This window comes from Mesoplodon bidens (genome assembly GCF_964165515.1).
Source record: "Mesoplodon bidens genome assembly, chromosome: 5".
NCBI classification, from domain to species: domain Eukaryota; kingdom Metazoa; phylum Chordata; class Mammalia; order Artiodactyla; family Ziphiidae; genus Mesoplodon; species Mesoplodon bidens.
Window position 1 is genome coordinate 65,949,334 of NC_138161.1, and position 19,576 is coordinate 65,968,909.

The window sequence follows — 19,576 nt, forward strand, 5'->3', positions numbered from 1 at the left end:
TTTTCTTACTTTTCTACAATAATTACATTTAATTTATAAATGGAAAAACAAATCTACAAAACCAATGCCCCTTTGAAGTTGCAAACCATAGACCATCACCTATTTTACTTCAAACGTAGCATCCATTTGCTTCACACATTTTTAGATAAATAAATAAGGCAAATCTTTAATATATTTATATCCGACAAACTCGTCTTGAGCACCAAATATGTTCTAGGTACTGTTAGGTAAATGATTTTATTTCAATGCATCTAAATTCTCCTTCTGCTCCTAAGTACGGCACCAAAGGTACGCACTCTCCCTGTCACTCCTTAATTACTACTATTTGCATTTGGATTTTAAGTCTTATCTCTAATTATTGAATGCAATTAAACCCATATTAAAAGAATATCTGGCATCAGACTACCAATCCTTGGCCCGCCTCACCACCTCTGTACTACCCCGCTCCGGAGAGTAGAGGGCATGCTGGCCTGAAGTGGATTCTTAAGGTTTATTTCAAAAAGGGAGGGGCAAATCTCAAAACATGTACCCCACTGGCCACCACCATCAAGTGCAAATTCCCCACCTGTTAAGTATTTCTTCTCCTATCTCTTCCCCACCTTCCTTACTCCTTTTCTTTCTGGAACTCTGGCTCCTAACCCTAACCCTCCCTACTGCTATAAGACCTTTGGATGGGGTGATTTTAGAACTCATTCTCACTGGATCTCCTCTCTCTCCAGCCCTCCAACCATATATGACTAATTCAGCAAGAAAACACTTGAAGCTTGAGTTTCCACAGTCAGGACAGCTCTTCCCAGAGAAGATGGAAAACAGCTTCTCATCTGTCCCGTGAGACAGAGAAGAGGATGCTCCTGCAGCAATGAACTGCCAAGGGGTGTGTCGGGATGAGAGTGAGAGGGAAAGCAAAAGCCTCCTCTCTGCACTCTTACTGTGAAGAAAGAAAGATACGTTTGACTTTGGTAATGTGAGTGTTAGAAGGACTAAAGCCTTCCTGGTACCACTGAACAGTACGGGCAGTCTTTGGAAAGGCTGGCTTTTAAAAGTTTTTGTTTTGTTTTGTTTTGTTTTAATTAAAAGAAAAACCACAGAATTTGGCCACATCACCCCAATGCCGATAAGAGTCTAAAGAAAAATAACATTTAGCAGGACCATTGACTAGCACATGCCCAGCAGTAATATCATACTCTGCGATACAACTGTGGTTATACAAAAGTCAGTAGCCGATGAAACGTGGATTTCGTTGATGGCAACAGTAACCTCTGTTCAGGTCTGCCGCCCTCATGTGGTTGGACGCGTGTTCATCGCTAACACTTTGTTGGTTCGAGTGATAACCTGTTGGATCCTACTTCACACAAACAGCTGTGGACCTCCGTAAGAAAACGGGGAGGGGACCGCTCTAAGGCACCGATTCACAGAGCCCTGAGGCCCGGTCACTGGGCGGTGGCGACGCCAGCCTGTGGGCATCACCACTTCTTGGGAGAGGGTGTCCACCCCTGCACTCGCATCCACGCTGGGCGCCCGGAGGCATCCCCTCCCCAGGCAGCGGCGGGGCTCCCCCGCTCACCTCCCGGCATCCACCGGCATCCGCCCGCGCGTCCGGAAGAGCTAGAGCTCGGAGGTCCAAACAAAGCCCGCGGGTATTGTTGTCTCGTGTGCTCCGACGGTCGCCTAGACTACCCGGCCCGGCCCCACCCACAGCGTCTGGCAATCTAGACCAGTCTGGTACCAGGCGGAAAATGGAAGAGCCTCCAGCAGAGGCTCCGGCGGAATCGTCGGAAAACCAAAGTACAGCCAAGTCCCCAAATGACAGCCACACAGACAGCCAGGAAGACAACAGGCAGAACCAGGATGAAGTGGAAGCAGATGACCAGACTGATCACGGAGCAGCTGACCAGACTGCCCAGATAGTGTCTGCCCTGGCTGAACCCAGCGTAGTTAATCAAGCTGAACACAAAGCATATGAATCCATGGGAGAAAGAACATCTGATCAGGCTGACCTCAGAGCATCCAACCATGATAATGTTGCCGATCGTAGAGCATCTGATCAGGTTAACCGAGGCATGTCAGAACAGATGGACAGCAAGGCATCTAGCCAAGCTGGTGGTGTGGAGTCTGAACAGACTGACAGCCAGATGTCTGCTCTGCCTGAACAAGGTACTTCTGAACAGACTGAACGAAGGGCTTCTGAGCAGATTGATCACAGAATGTCCAGCCTGGCTGAGAGAAGAGCTTCTGAAGAGATTGACCGTAAACCATCTGTCCCATCTTTACAAAGAGCCTCTGAGCAGAGTGATCACAGAATGTCCCGCCCGGCTGACCAAAGAGCTTCTCAACAGATTGAAAGTAGATTGTCCGGCCTGGTTGAGCAAAAACCTTCTGAACAGATTGATCGTAGATTGTCTGACCAAGTTGACCACAGAACATCTGTAAAGACGCACCGCAAAGTGTATGATCAAGCTACTAAACCAGCTGAACACCAGGCTGCTGACCCTGACAAGGCTGGCGGTGAATCTGACCAGGCTGATGATTTAGTGGAAGCAGAGGATGATTACACAGAAGACAACCTGTTTGCCTATGGAGAACGTAGCCGGTCTGATGATAGATTATTCCACCAGCTTGGCTACAACAAGGAAGACAAAGAGGCTGACTTCAGAGTACAACCCTGCAAATCTGAGCCTGGCCAGACAGGTGGCAGCATATCCAAGGCTTCCCTTGAAACTGAAACAGAAAGTGTAGCTGATCTGCAAGCATTCATCCCATTTGATCACAGATTGACCAGTACTTTCCAAACAAAAGACAGAGCCTGCTCCCAAAGATTTCCCTCCATCTCATCCAAATTGGACTATATCATCAGTCAAGAAAAAACTCAACCCGTGGAAACCAAGCCTGTAGGTTAAAGGGGCATTTGATACCCACCTGGGTGGTTGGAGGTTAAGCCAGGGGTCTGGCAGAATGCAGGAAGAGGGCACATGTTGTGGTATGTGTGACCCATAGGATTCAGGAAGGGCAAGAGAAGGGTGGGAAATAAAGAGATGGATTGCCTTCTCTGCTACACTAAGTAAGGCCATTCAGGAAGGATCAATGTACCAGGATTCGGGAGACCTGGGTTTCAAGTCCTGGTTCTGCTGCTAACACTGGGACACTAAGTCATTCCCCCTCTGGGCTTCTACCAAAGGAAAGGAATTTGGAGTCAGTTGGAAATCTCTGTGAAGGGAAAAGTATTTGAAGTAGATTGGAGATGTCTAAGGTACCTCCCAGGACTTAAGGTGCATTACATTGCCTGGAGAATCAGCCAGGTCTCTCATAATAATGTCTTTGCTCTTAATTTCTGGTGTTCAGATCCCATCAATATCAGATTCCGCTGATAACAGCAACAATAGCAACAAAACTTCCTGGGGATTTTCAATTCATTAAAGACTCTCTTGGGGGATATTTCCATTTTAGGTTGATATTTCAGAATACCAGGAAAGAAGGAGTTTTCAGGCATACAATCAACCTTATAAGAAGCCGTTCCCTCCTATAGTATATGAAGATCCTTATCAAGTTTCACTGCAATACATGGAGAAACACCACATTCTGCAAATATTCCAGGTAAACCGCTCAACCTCTTTTTTAATTGTGAGTTTTAAAGTAATCATAATGTAAATGACAAACTTTGACCTGGCTTATAAGAGGTACAAGAAAGGGCGTTTGCTATAAAAGGGATATAATCTTAATGAGAAGTCAGTAAGTGCATTGAGACATATTAACCAAAAGTAGTAAATGATAAACACCAAATGAATGATCCTTACCATGATATGAAGCCCTTCAGAGGAATTAGAGATCTGATAGGTTGGTTGCTAGGGAAAAAAATTGGCCCAGGGTTAAAGTTTGAGCCAGACTAGGAAGGAAGGACAAAATAATGGCAATTGAAAAGGAGAGAAAAAGACTTTCCAGGCAGGAATATAATACTTTCAAAAGATAACCAACCGGACTTCCCTGGTGGCGCAGTGGTTGGGAGTCCGCCTGCTGATGCAGGGGACGCGGGTTCGTGCCCTGGTCGGGGAGGATCCCACATGCCGCAGAGCGGCTGGGCCTGTGAGCCATGGCCGCTGAGCCTGCGCTCCGCGGCGGGGGAGGCCACAGCGGTGAGAGGCCCGCGTACTGCCAAAAAAACAAAAAATGACCAACCTGTGACCATCTAAGAAAGCACATTCTTTAGGAGAAAAAAGTTGCTTCTAATTCTTGAAATTACAAATTTTATAGACCTCAGGATATGGGGCTGGAACCTTCTCTAAAGTATAACGTTCCTTGGCCAATACAGAATTATAAAATGTTATCACATTTATAAAGTTTTTGCTGTTTTGTGGGTTGTTTTTGTTTCTGTTCTCCTGACATGTGTATTTTTATGTTAATATTATTATGCAGCAAGGTATATATACATATATAATGGCATATATACATGAAGTAACTTTGTGGTTAGAAAGTTGTAAGTAAGAGGGGCCCACCCCAAATGAAAGCATTTAAACTGGAAGAATTTAAGTTTAAAGAAGTAGGAAATAGAGGAAAGTGCACACATTTTAAAATCTGTTAGGCCAGGGCTCCAAGCTAACTTTGTCCCTTCTCATCTTTGTGATTTGGAGGAAATTACCTAACTTCTGTGAATCTCAGTTTCCTCATATAAAATAGAGATAAGTGATACTTGCTTTAATAACACTGCTGTATGCCTTTTCTTTAAAATGTCATTTTGTGGGAGAATGCTAATGACTGGATTTTCTGGCTTTAACCAAATTAAACAGACCAGAATATTTTATACCAGAAATGTGCCCTATTGTTATTCCCTGCAAGTGAGAATTTTGCTTGCTTTATTATAATTTTTTGAGTTATTCAACAACAGCAAAACATATGGAAGGGGGTCTCTGAAGTTTTTTATATTCTTTCTCATTTATCATTACAAACACTGAACATCATTTTCACCTTTTAGAATCAAATGCCTTAGAAGGAAGTTGCTATGTAAAAATCATGCAGTGTTTAAAAATTTTTATTCAAAACTTTTTCTTTGACTATTCTTCAAAGCAAATAATTTATTGATTTCTCAGTCTAGCAAAATCACAATTCTCAAAATCTTTCTCCAAAACTCTTTGATCTTAGAAACCAGAAAAATATACATTACTATTTATTCCTAAATTTTTAATCCCTCTATATTTTACCTTAATTTGCCCAAATTTATCAGCAGTAGGAAAGTAATTTGTCACTATGTAGAGATATACGAATTTCTTTAAAATGCTATGGTACATGTTAGGTTAATGTAAAAGATTGCTTCAGGTATAACCTGACCATATAGCTTTAGCTCAGAACCATAATGTGATGCCTTTCTCTCTCTCTCTCTCTCTCTCTCTCAGCAGATCACTGAAAACCTAGTCTATGAAAAGCCAGAAGACCCCCTGAGTTTTATGCTGTGCCAGGTATGGAATAGGAAAAAAAGAACAAGCTTCTTATTCTGTTCATTATAAAGTATAGCACCCATACAAGTGTACAAAACACATACAACTCAGTGAATTATCATGAAGTGAGCACACCTGTAACTACCATTCAAGTTAAAAAAAAAATTAAAACATTGCCAGCATCTGAGAAGCCCCCTTTCTTTTCTTCATGGTTATCACTCCCCACAAAGGGACTATTATTCTGAATTTTACAATAATGACATTCTCACTTTTCTTTATAATTCTACCATGAAACATGAATCATGAAGCACTTTGGTTTAGACTTGTCAGCTTTTTTAAAATTTATTTTTAAATTTCATTTTTTTTTTTTGGTGGTTAAGAGCATGACTTCTAGAGCCAAAAGCTTTACTTTTGAGACTTTAAAAATGTTTTTTTAATTTTTCATGCAATTTTAAAAGGCTACTTTCCATCTACACTTATTACAAAATACTGGCTCTGCTCCCCATGTTATATAATACATCCCTGAGCCTATCTTACACCCAGTAGTTTGCCCCCCACCACTGGTAACCACTAGCCTGTTCTCTATATCTGTGTAGGCTTGTCAACCTTTTAAACTTTATATAAAGGGAACCATGTAGTAGGGACTCATTGGTTCATTCTTCTTCTCAAAATATGTCTGTGAGATTAATCCGTGCTATTGTGTGTGGCTGTAGTTCATTCGTTTTCATTGCTGTATAGTACTCATTGTATGAAATGCCACAATTTATCCTTTCTGTGATAGATGTAAACCTTCAGGTTATTTCCAGCTTGGAGCTATTACAAAAATTTTTCCTAGGAACTTTCATGTGCGTGTCTCTTTGTGCACATATACACACATTTCTCTTGGGTGTATACCCACAAGAGAGAATGCTGGATTGTCAGGTATGTGTTTGATCCACTCTAGTAGAGTATTTCAAACAATTTTCCAAAGCAACTGTACCAATTTACACTCCCAATAGCAGTGTATTTTAGAGTTCCAGTTGTCTTACATCCTTATCACTTACACCCAACACTTAGTATTATCAGTATTTTCAGCATTAGCCTTTTTTTTTTTTTTTTTTTTTTGTGGTATGCGGGCTCTCACTGTTGTGGCCTCTCCCGTTGCGGAGCACAGGCTCTGGACACGCAGGCTCAGAGGCCATGGCTCACGGGCCTAGCCGCTCCGCGGCATGTGGGATCTTCCTGGACCAGGGCACGAACCCATGTCCCCTGCATCAGCAGGCGGACTCTCAACCACTGCGCCACCAGGGAAGTCCACAGCATTAGCCTTTTTAATGTATGAACAGTAAGAAATCATGGCAGGTTCAACTTGTTTTTCCTGAGTACTGAAGCAGTTGCATACCTTTTCATTTGTTTATTGGCCATTTGGAAATACTTCTTTTCTGTTGTATTGTTTGTCTTTTTTTAATCATTTGTAACAGTTTTCTATATATTCTGGTTATGAACTCTTTGTTGCAGGTATCTTCTCCCACTCTCTGCCTTCTATTTTATCTCTTAAAGGTATCTTTTGATGAACAGGAATTCTGAATTTTTACATAGTCAAATTTAATAATCTTCTTATTACTTCTGGTGTACTATTTTAGAAGTCTCTCCTTAGTCCAAGCTCCTCATCATAGTCCCTGTATTATCTTGTAGAAGTTTGTTTATGGGGTTTTTTTTTGTGGGGGGGAGCATTTGGTTTTATTTTGTTTTTAAATTTTATTTGTTTTACATTTATATCCAATCAATCTGGAATTGATTTTGTGTAGGATGTGAGGTGGGGTCAAGTTTTATTTTCTTCCAAGCAGACATCCAATTGACCAAGCACCTTATATGAAGACAGTACTTTCCGCACTGCTTTTTATTTGATTCCTATAATATATTTGTTGATCCTTGCTCCACTACAAGAATCTCTTAATTAGAATGCCTCATGATAAGTCTTAGTATCTATCAGAGCAAGTCCTCACATCTTATTCTTCTTTTAAGATATCTTGGATGTTTTAGGTCTGTGAATTTCCATTTCAGCATTTAGAAGTATTTGTCAGGTTACACACACACACACTAGCAAACGCTGATGGGATTTTGGGGGGGATTGCATTGGCTCTGTTGATCAATTTGGGGAGAAGTACCAGCTTGAAACAATAAGCTTTATCCTCTCCATTTATCTAGGTCTTTAATTTCTTCCAGTATAGTTATTATTTGCATAAAGGTTTTACATATCTTTTTTTAAATTTATTTATTCGACTTCTGGCTGTGTTGGGTTTTCGTTGTTGCACGCGGGCTTTTTCTAGTTGTGGTGAACGGGGGCTACTCTTTGTTGCGGTGCACAGGCTCCTCATTGCGGTGGCTTCTCTTGTTGCGGAGTACGGGCTCTAGGCGCATGGGCTTCAGTAGTTGTGGCACTCAGGCTCAGTAGTTGTGGCACACAGGCTTAGTTGCTCTGCGGCATATGGGATCTTCCTGGACCAGGGCTCAAGCCCGTGTGGCCTACATTGGCAGGCGGATTCTTAACCACTGCACCACTAGGGAAGTCCAAGATTTTACATATCTTTTGATAGACATATCCATAGGTATTTTATCATTTTTGTCGCTATTATAAGTAGAAACTTTTAAAATTTCAGGTTCTAATTTCTGACATAGAAATATAGCTCAGTTTTGTTGATCTCATATGCAGCAACCTTATTAAACTCAACTTATTAATTATAATCATGCATTTGTAGATACTTTGGGTATTCCTACATATACAATCGTATCATTTACAAATAGTGACAGTTTTATTTGACCTTTCCAATCCTTATCCTTTTCTTTCTTTTTGTCCTATTGTATGTATTATTTATTTTCTCTTTGCCCCTTCAGATCTACCTTCCTCTCTTCTTTACCCTGCAGAGAAGCTAATCTGTATGGACTAGATCAATAGGCTCTTATTCCTTCTGACTTCCAGTTGGGTTAAGCCAGTAGGAAACCATGGAGAAAGACTGGAAGGAGGAAAGAGGGTGAAGTCAGATTTATTCCCCTGTCCTTTTCCCCACAGTCTGTCTGTCCTGAGTTGTCTGGAAATCACTGCTTCTCTTAAGGTATCTTACTTTACATAATTCTTTGCTTCTGAATTATAGTAATGTTCCCTCCTCTTGACCTTCAGTCCTAAAGTTAGTTCAGTTTTTACTAGCTTTGGATTATTGCATTATCTCCTGTAACTACCTTATGCCTAATTCTTTTTAAATAGTCCTTTTTTGAATAAACTGTCTTTGAAGTTCTCTATTTTGAAAGTGCTGTTCCTGTTGGAACACTGATATAGAACAGTGGTTATGGATCTCCAGTAGAATTAATGTTGAATACAAATAGCTACAGTGGTTCACATTGCTGGCTCTCAATCCTAAAAAAAAAAAGAAAAAGAAAAAGAAAAAAGTTCCCTATTTAACCATTAACTATGGTGTTTATTGTGTTTTATAAATACTACTAATCATATTAGGGCAGTTTCCTTATAGTCTGTTTTCTGAGAGTTTTTATCATGAATTATTAAATTTTATCAAATTATTTTTCTATATCTATTGAGGTGATTGTATGATTTTCTCCCTTCTGCTGTTAATGTGGTAAAATATATTTATTTGCATTTTTAAAACTTTTCAAGCACACATACAGAAAATTACAGAGATCAAAACTGTACAACTTCACTAATTAAATAGAGCTATGAAACCACCAAAAGATTGAAAGTTACCAGCTCCTCAGAATCCCACATGGTACCTGTTTCCAATCACTACTCTTTCTCTTCCAGAAAATAACCACTATTCTGACTTTTAGTTTGACTTTTTTTAGATTTTGTATAAATGGGATCAGATCACTGTGCTATTCGGGGGCTGGCTTATTTTGAGCAACAGTATGTTTGTGAGATTCTTTCATCTTGTGCATATTATTCATTCCTTTTCATTTCTGTATCCTCTATTATGAGTTAGACATTTGGTTGTTTTCAGTTTTTTGGTTGTTGTGAATAAGGCTGCAGTGAACATTCACGTACTTGTCTCTTGGTGCACAAGTGCATGCATTTCTATTGGGTTCAGACCTAGAAATGTAATTGCTAAGTAACAGGTTATTGACATAAGTTCAGCTTTAAAAGATTGCTGCTCCAAAGTTTTCCAAAGTACTCAGGCCAGTTTACACTCCTACTTAAAGTGGTATTGTTGTAGTTTTCTTCATGTTTCTTTTGTTGTGGTGCTTTGAACTTCTAAGAACTGTGGGCTTACAGTATTCAGCATATTTGGAAATTTGTTAGCCACTATTTCTTCAAACATTTTTTTATCCCAGTCCTCTCCTCTGGGAGCTCCAGTTACACATATGTTGGGGCAGCTGAAGTTGTCTCACAACTCCCTGATGCTCTGTTAATGTTTTTTAATTCCTTTTTTCCCCTCTATATAATTTTGGATATTTTTTATTGCTATGTCTTCAAGTTTACTGATCTTTTCTTCTGCAGTGTCTACAGTACCATTAATAATAAACTGCCAGTGTATTTTTCATTGCATACATTATAAATTTTGTAGTTTTTATCCCCAGTTTATTTGTGTCTTTTTTATAGTGTCAGTATCTTTACTTAACTTCTTTGAACTTAAGAGAATATAGTTATAATAACTTTTTGCTTCTTGTTTTTATGCCTGGTAATTTTTTAATTGTGATATAATTGACATATAACTTTGTAATAGTTAGGTGTATGCCAGGTAATTTTTGATTGGTGCAAGATATTATGAATTTTACCTTAGTAGGTGCTGGGCTTTTTTGTATTCATGTATATTCTTGGGCTTTATTTCAGGACCCAGCTAATTTACTTGGAAACAATCTGATCTTTTCCAATTTTGCTTTAAGATTTTTTTAGAGTGAAACAGAGCAGTGTTCATCTAGGGCTAAGTATTCCCCACTACTGAGGCAAAACCCTTTGGAGTACTCTACCCAGTGCCCCATGAATCACAAGTTTTTCCAGTTTGACTGGTGATAATAGGCAGTATTCCTGGCTTGGTTCTTTCCATGGCCTCAGGTAGTTTCCTCACACACATGTACTGATATATACACAGGGGATTACCTGAAGGGGACCTTCTGCAGATTTCCAGAGTCCTTTCTGTGCAGTTCTCTCCTCTCTGGCACTCTGTCCTGTGAACTATAGCTGCCTTGCTTTCCACAGGATCTCAGCTCCATCTCCTCAACTCAGGGATCTGCAGAGTTCCTCTCAGGTTCACTTTCCCTACTCTGAGGCTAGGAAATTTTCTGAAGACAGCAGGGTAGAGCAATCATAAGGGTCACTTCATTTCTTTCCTGACTTTCACAGAGCACTGTCCTTTGTTGCCTGATATCTTGAAAACCATCGTTTCTTATATGTTGTCCATTTTTAGTTGTTTCAAACAAGAGGGAAATCTGGTTTTAGAGGAAATAGAAGTTCCAGACCCTTGTGTTTTAATGTTTTTCATCTGTTTTGAAATTTTTTCAGCTAGCATTTTTTCATATATTGCTTCTATCCCTTTTTTTCCTCTCTCTTCTCCTTCAAGTGATGGAATATTTGCTGGAGATTCCTTGTATGTTATTTAATTCTCAAAATTTTCTTCAACTATCAAACATTTCAAACATACGCAAAAATAGAGAATAGTATATTTACTCTCCATGTGCTTATTATTCCTATTTAATAACTATTACCACAAGCCTATCTTATTTGATATATACCTTACCCCCTTTCCTCCCCCCCAGATTATCTTGAAGTAAATCCTAGTCATAATATAGTGTCATTTGTAAATATTTCAGTACATATCTATAAAATATAAGGACTTTAAAATCTAATCACGGGACTTCCCTGGTGGTGAAATGGTTAAGAATCCACCTGCCAATGCAGGGGACACGGTTTCGAGCCCTGGTCCGGGAAGATCCCACCTGCCATGGAGCAGCTAAGCCCATGCGCCACCACTACTGAAGCCCACGCACCTAGAGTCCATGCTCCACAGCAAGAGAGGCCACTGCAATGAGAAGTCTGCGCACCGCAGCGAGGAGTGGCCCCCGCTCACCGAAACTAGAGAAAGCCTGCGTGCAGCAACCAAGACACAATACAGCCAAAAATAAATAAATTAATTAATTTTTAAAAATCTAATCACAATACTATCATCACCTAAAATATTTTCAGTGATCCCTTAATATCAAATAACAAGTTACTGTTTGTATTTCACCAGTTGTCTACTTTTTGTTGTTTTAACTCCATCAGAACAAGGTCCATAAATTTTGACTGATTGATAAATGTCCTAGATCTAATATATATATATATATATATATATATATATTAGATCTAGGACATTATAAAGTTTGTATAAAGATTCACCCTTCATTTCTATATATATATATATATTTTTTTTTACAGTATTTTTTATTGAAGTAACCAGATCATTTGTACTGAAGAGTTTCCTAGTCTGGATTTTGCTGATTATTTTCTAATGATGTCACTTATCATGTTCTTTGGAACCCTATATTTTCTGTAAATTGCTGATTATAGTTATATCTAATGTTTTCTTTACATTCAGATTCAATTTTTTTTGTCTTATAAAGACTACACCATAATGTTCTTGTCTGTCTCCATAAGTCAGTGCATAATGATCCAGCCATTGATGATCTTTTTGCTGTAAGAAGTTATTGATGATCATTGCTTGACCCGTTAATTCAATAGAGATTGAAACATGGTGATGTTCTTATTTTATCATTCTTTTTTCATTTATTGGTCATAATACATCTCATCAACTATTTGGTTGCCCTAAGACATAGATTACATAGGAAAACAGAGAAAATACTTAACTCTTTCTCTTTATTTACCAGTTTTCAGAATAAAAATCTTTCATAGAATTGTCTAAAGGTAACCCATGTTTTTAGTATTATTATCAACTCATAGATTTAAATGTGTTTTGTGTATTTCAATCCCTTGCAGTTATTATTCTTGATGATGCTCAAATGTTACTGTTTGAAGCCAATGGGAACATTCTGAGGATGACTCCTAGCACTTTTAACACTCCTCGTAATCTTGGATCACTTCATTGCTTTGTGCTATAACAAGATGTTCTAGAAAGAAACTCATACTTTTCCTGCCCCAAATCTGAAAGCAGCCATTTCTTCTCATCAAGTCTTGATCTGTCAGCCTTTCTTATTTTAGCCATTCCACTAATATCTTATTGTAGCTTTAACGTGCCCTTCCCTAGTAGAAATATTGAACAGCTTTTCGTGTACTTTTTGGCCATTTATATATATCTGCTCTTGTGACCTGTACGTGCAAATCTTCAATCCATTTTTAAATTAGGTTGTTGTTTTATGATTGAACTATAAGTTTTTATATATTCTGGATATGCCAGTCTGTTATCAGGTAAGTGTATGGCAAATATTTTCTCTCATAGTGTAGCTTTCCTTTGATTTTTCTTTACAATGTCTTTCAAAGAGCAAACATTTTTAGTTTTCATAAAATATGATTCATCAGTCTTTCCTTTTAGAGTTTTTTACTTTTTGAGTGCTATCTAAGAAATCTTTACCTAATACAAATTTCAAAGATACTCTCAGGGCCTCCCTGGTGGCGCAGTGGTTGAGAGTCCGCCTGCCGATGCAGGGGATACGGGTTCGTGCCCCGGTCTGGGAGGATCCCATATGCCGCGGAGCGGCTGGGCCCGTGAGCCATGGCCGCTGGGCCTGCGCGTCCGGAGCCTGTGCTCCGCAACGGGAGAGGCCACAACAGTGAGAGGCCCGCGTACCGCAAAAAGAAAAAAAAAAAAAAAAAAAAAAAAAAAAGATACTCTCCTATGTTTTCTTCTAGGAGATTTATCATCGTCACTTTAAAGCTTAGGTCTATGATCCATGTGTAGTTATTTTTTGTGTATGGTATTGTATTCGTTTTCTTTTGATGCTGTAACAAATTATTACAAACTTAGTGGCTTCAATCAACACAAATTTCTAATAGTTCTGTAGATCAGAGGTCTGATACAGGTCTACCTATACTAAAATCAAGGTGTTGGCAGGCCAGGCTGTGTTCTTTTCTGGAGGCTCTAAGAGGAGAATCCATTTCCTACTCATTTGGGTTATTGGCAGAATTCACTTCCTGTGTTTGTAGGACCAAGATCCCATTACCTGTTGGCTATAAGCTGAGGACCTTTCCCAATTTCTAGTGGCCACTGCATTCTTTGACTTATGGTCCCCCTCTGTATCTTCAAAGCCAAGGACAGCAGGTTGAATCCCTCTCATGTGAGTTGTGTTCTCTTAATCAATCTACCTAGGGATTAATCACTTTTGTTGATCTTTTCAAAGAACCAGCTTTTGGTTTTGTTGATTATTATCTTTTTATTTCCATTACTTTTTGTGCTTATCTTCATCATGTCCTTTCCTCTTCCTAATTCTGGTTTACTTTGCTCTTTTTTTCTAGCTTCTAAAGGTCAGGTCTTAGATTGTTGATTTTACACCTTTCTTCTTTTCTCATATAGACATTTAAAAATGTTTCCCTCTAGCCACTGCTTTAGTTGCATCTCACAAATTTTGATATGTCATGTTTTTATTATCATTCAATTCAAAATATTTTCTAATTTGTCTTGTGATTTCTTCTTTGACCACTTATTTACTTAGAACTGTGTTGTTTAATTTCCAAATATTTGAGGGATTTCTAGATATGTCATTATTATTGATTTCCAGTTTAGTTTTACTGTGCTGTGTACAATTTCAATATTTTTCAATTTACTGAAACTTATTTTTGGCCCAGTATATGGTCAAACTTGGTTAATGTGATATAGAGAATAAACTTATGGTTACCAGTGGGGAGTGAGAAGTGGGGAGGGACAATATATGGGTGGGGGAGAAAGGGTTATTTGGGGACTATATGAAATCATGTGTGTGAAACTTTTGAAAATTGTAAAACACTATAGAATTTAAAGGATCTTTCATTCAATTAAAAAAATTAAAAAGGAAATTAGAAAATACCTCAAGACAAATGAAAATGAAAACACATTCCAAAATTTATTGAATGTGGCAAAAAGAGTTCTAAGAAGGAATTTCATAGCAATAAACACATTAAAAAAGAAATCTCTCAAATAACCTAATTTTACACCTCAAGGAGGTAGGAAAGGAAGAATGAACTAAGCCCAAAGTCAGAAGAAGGAAGGAAATAACAAAGATTAGAGCAGAAATAAATGAAATAGAAAATAGGAAAACAAAAAAAAAAAAATGAAACTAAGTTTTTTTTAAAAAAAGATAAACAAAATTGCCAAACACTTAGCTAGACAAAAAAGGGAGGCAACTCAAAGTCAGAAGTGAAAGAAGAGACATTATAACTGATGCCACAGAAATTAAAAAGATTATGAGAATACTATGAACAATTCATTATATGCCAACAAACTGGATAACCTAGAAGAAATGGATAAATTACTAGAAACATACAACTGACCAACACTAAGTCATAACATATATATGGAATCTTAAAAAAAAAAAAAAAAAAGATTCTGAAGAACCTAGGGGCAGGACAGGAATAAAGACGCAGACGTAGAGAATGGACTTGAGGACACAGGGAGGAGGAAGGGTAAGCTGGGACGAAGTGAGAGAGTGGCATGGACATATATACACTACCAAATGTAAAAAGGATAGCTAGTGGGAAGCAGCCACATAGCACAGGGAGATCAGCTCAGTGCTTTGTGACCACCTAGAGGGGTGGGATAGGGAGGGTGGGAGGGAGACGCAAGAGGGAGGAGATATGGGGATGTGTGTATATGTATAGCTGATTCACTTTGTTATAAAGCAGAAACTAACACACCATTGTAAAGCAATTATACCAATAAAGATGTTAAAAAAAAAAAAAGACTAAGTCATAAAGAAATAAAAAGGCTGAATAGACCTTTAACTAGCATGGAGGTTGAGTAACCAAAAACCTCCCAACAAAGAAAAAGCCCAGGACCAGATGGCTTCATGGTGAACTCTTATCAAACATTTAAAGAAGAATTTATATAAATTTTTCTCAAAATCTTCCCAAAAAATTGAAGAGGAAGGAACACTTCAAATTCGTTTTGTGAGGCCAGCACTACCTGATACCAGAGACAAAGACACAAGAAAAGAAAATTGCAGGCCAAGATTCCTGTTGAATATAGATGCAAAAATCCTCAACAAAAATACTAGCAAACCAAATCCAACAGAACATTAAAAAGATCATACCACAGGCTTCCCTGGTGACGCAGTGGTTGAGAGTCCGCCTGCCGATGCAGGGGACGCGGGTTCGTGCCCCAGTCCGGGAAGATCCCACATGCCACGGAGCGGCTGGGCCCGTGAGCCATGGCCGCTGAGCCTGTGCGTCCAGAGCCTGTGCGTCCAGAGCCTGTGCTCCGCAACGGGAGAGGCCGCAACAGTGAGAGGGCCGCGTACCGCAAAAAAAATAAATAAATAAATAAAAAAGATCATACCACATGACCAGGTTGGATTTATCGCTGGGATGCAAGGGTCGTTCAACATATGAAAATCGATTCATGTGATACACCACATTAACAGAATAAAGGATAAAAATTATATGATTGTCTCAAGAGATCTAGAAAAAGCATTTGACAAAATTCAGCACCCTTTCATGATAAAAACTCAGCAAACTAAGAAGAGAAGGAGGTTACCTCAACATAATAAAGGCCATATACGAAAAGCCCACAGCCAACATCACACTCAGTGGTAAAAACCTGAAAGCTTTATCTCTAAGGTCAGAAATAAGACAAAATGCCCACTCTTGCCACTTTTATTCAACATAGTACTGGAAGTCCTAGCCAGAGCAATTAGGCATAAATAAACAAACAAACAAAAAAATTTTAATAAAAAATAAGAGGCTTCCAAATCAGAAAGGAAGAAGTTAAAGTTATCTTTTCCATTTAAAATGAGTAGCATTCTCTTGGTTTTCTACAGCTAGGATAATTTCAATTGTATCCTTAACATTGTGAATATTATGCTGTGTGGACTTGAGTTCTGTCATACTCCTCTGACAAGTGATGATGTTGTTTTTGTTTTAGCTGGCAGTTAACATGGTTAGATTTGAATTGTAAGCTCTCTCTCTTGCCTTCTGTGGTCATAGCTCAGGTCAGTTCCTTAAGCCTACTACTACTTTGAATCTGTCCTATGAATGCATGATTCAGAAGTCAACCTGAGGCTCGTGCAGAGTTCATGCACAGAATTAAGGAATCTCCTCCCCTCTTCTAGGATTTCCCCTCACTCTTCAGCATCTAGCCATATTTGACCAGTCTACTTCCTGTAATTCTTCCATCCAGAAAGACAGGGGGCTTTCTGTCACAGTTTGAGGCATTCTTGTGTAGCCATAGCTATGTCTGTGAGTCATGACTGTCATTGGGTCAAAATTACAAAAAATGAGAAATTCGCTCCATTTGGTCACTTGCTCTAAGTTTAGACTCCTCTCCAAAATCTGCCTGTCTTTGCTTAGTCACCAGAACCTTCAGGTAGCTGTGAGGTTTTTTGTTTTGTTTCGGTTTGTGGGGTTTTTCTTTTGTAGGTGGGGGTTGTATTTTATCCATGAATACATAGCTGTTATTTGCAGAATTCATTTTTTTATTGCTTACTCTTGCATATAGGAAGGAGATCTTCCTTTTTAATATATAATATATACATATGGGTTTTATCACATAAATTTAAGTGTGTGGTGTTTTTAGTTTATTTAGTTCAAAATAGTCTCTAATTTTCATTATGATTTCTTCTTCAACTTATGGATTTTTTTACATTAGATTATTTACATAAATTATCAAATATTAGATATCTAGTTGCCCTTTGGTTTATGATTTCTAAGTCAATTGCATTTTACTCAGAGAGCAAGATTTCAAATCTTTGAAATGTGTTGACTTGCTTTATGATGCAGCATATGGCTAATTGCCATGAATGAATTAATTGGGGTTGAAAAAATATTTATTCTGCAATTATTGGGAAGTGTCTAAATATATCCACTAGATCAGGTTTGCTAAACGTGTTGTTCAAGTTGTCCAATATTATTGTGAATTTGCCTATCTCCTATAGTTCTGTCAATTTACGCTGTGTATATGTAATTGAGGCTATGTTATTAGGTGAATATGAATTTAGAGTTCTTATATTTTTCTGGTAAATTGAATTTTTATCATTAAGAGGTATAACATGAACTCTAACTACTCCTTTCAATATTGTTATAGCTATACCAGATTTATTTTAGTCAATATTTAAATGGTATATATTTATTATTTTTAACTTTAACTTGTTTTTTAGATAAGTTTTTTATATATAGCATGTATTATAATTTTTAAAATTATTCAAATCTGATAAGCTTTTAATTGGAGCATTTAGTCCCTTTATATTTGATGTTATTGAAGATATATTTGCGTTTAAACCTATTGTCCTACCATATGTTATTTGTCCTGCCTGTTTTGTTTCTTTTCCTCTACTTTTTATCTTCTTTTATTGTTCCACTTTTCTCTCTATTTAGAAGTTATACTCTCTTAATCTTTTTTTTTTTTTGGTTTCACATTGGGGTGATTTTTAAAAATTAATATACTTTATTTTTTAGAATGGTTTTAGGCTTACAGAAAATTTGAGCAGAAAGTACAGTGAGTTCCCATTTACTCCCTCTCCTTCCCCCATTTCCCCTATTATTAACATCTTGCATTAGTGTGGTAGATTTGTTGCAGTTGATCAGCCGGTTTGATGTATTATTGTTAACTAAAGTCCATGGTTTACAATAAAGTCTCTTTGTGTTGTACATTCTATAGGTTTTGACAGATGTATATGATATGTATCTATAATTACAGTATCATACAGAATAAGGTCACTGCCCTAATAACCTTCTTAATATTTTTAATGGTGTCCCTAGATATTACAACACGTATTCGTGACTTATCAAAGTCTAAATTATTTGTACCAAGTCAGTACAAGGACTTCTGTATTTTATTTTATTTTATTTTATTTTATTTTTATTTATTTATTTTGTACATGACAATCTGTTGAGCATCTTTAACAGTCAGGAAACCTGCAAATTAAATTTACAGTAAGATAATATGTAAAACCACAAGATAGCAAAAATTTTAAAGGACTTCAGTATTTTAAATGTCTATATATTTTAACCTTACAAGATAAGGTAACTCCAAGTAGACCAAAACTGCAAGTGGAAAAAATTCTTTTTCATTCTCCTCAGGTACAGGAAATGATACAAAACAGAAAGAAACATGAAACCTACGAAGAATGAATCTCTCCTCAACATTGTTTACAAACATCAGTGTCAACACTATGTTGTTTCCCACTCTGAAAAATCATTTTTGAATGGTCATTTGTAGTGACTCTGCCTAAATGTGTTCTTATTTTTTAAGTAAAAATCTACTGAGTAGCTTCGTAAAATTCACATAACAGTTACAGATACCTCTAGCTCATCATACAAAAACAGGCACATATACTTATCCATGCATTGATATTTCAGTACTCATTCCTCCAAAGTACTGAACAGAAACATGTTCACAAATCCCAGAGAGGATCAAGAAAAGAATATTAGCAATTTATACGCAGTTCCCAAAAGCATACAAACCCATCATGTCTCAAAACTGTCTATAAAATTTTCAATTGGAAAATGTGTGGAAAATAATTCGTAACAGCACTTTTTTCTCTCTTAATGGAAGGTGACTGTTGTAAGATCTCTTTTCTTGTTTCTTAATACCTCCAACAAATTTTTACTATTTTCCTCTTTGACCCTGCCAGTTATATTCTGAAATTAATGGGAGTGATTTAATCTATTCCGAGGGATAGTCCTCTTCTGATTTTTAACCTAAAGCAAAACTCAGACATGTTATACTACTCTGTATACACCTGTGGGAGAGGCAGAATGTCACTTCCTTATTACCTTTATCCTCTGAAGAGTGTCTGCATCGTGTGGAATGTGTAGCCAGTTGAACTGGTATTTAAAAGCAAAAAGCCTCAACGTGATCTACCTGGTATGAGAGTATCTGCCCAGCAATCATAACTGAGATGATCATCTGATACTACTTTTGTGAGCTGAACCTTTCATTTAATTTCTATTTGAACATTATAGCAGCCTTGATTCTTCATATTGTTTCCCTGGCGATTTGGTATAATTATGTGGTGTATTGCAATGAATTAAGCCTCTGTTTGAACAATCA

The 19,576-nt window shown here is 37.7% G+C and overlaps 1 protein-coding gene across 1 annotated transcript; it reads left to right on the forward strand.

The window, feature by feature from the left end:
• Positions 1–1,736: 1,736 nt before the first annotated feature.
• On the forward strand, positions 1,737–19,576 carry TEX55 (testis expressed 55; the record flags this gene model as incomplete). Its single annotated transcript, XM_081235839.1, has 4 exons — positions 1,737–2,888; positions 3,445–3,591; positions 5,382–5,444; positions 18,604–19,576. The coding sequence occupies 4 exons, from the start codon at positions 1,737–1,739 to the stop codon at positions 18,652–18,654; spliced, it is 1,413 nt and encodes a 470-aa protein (XP_081091965.1). The 3' UTR covers positions 18,655–19,576.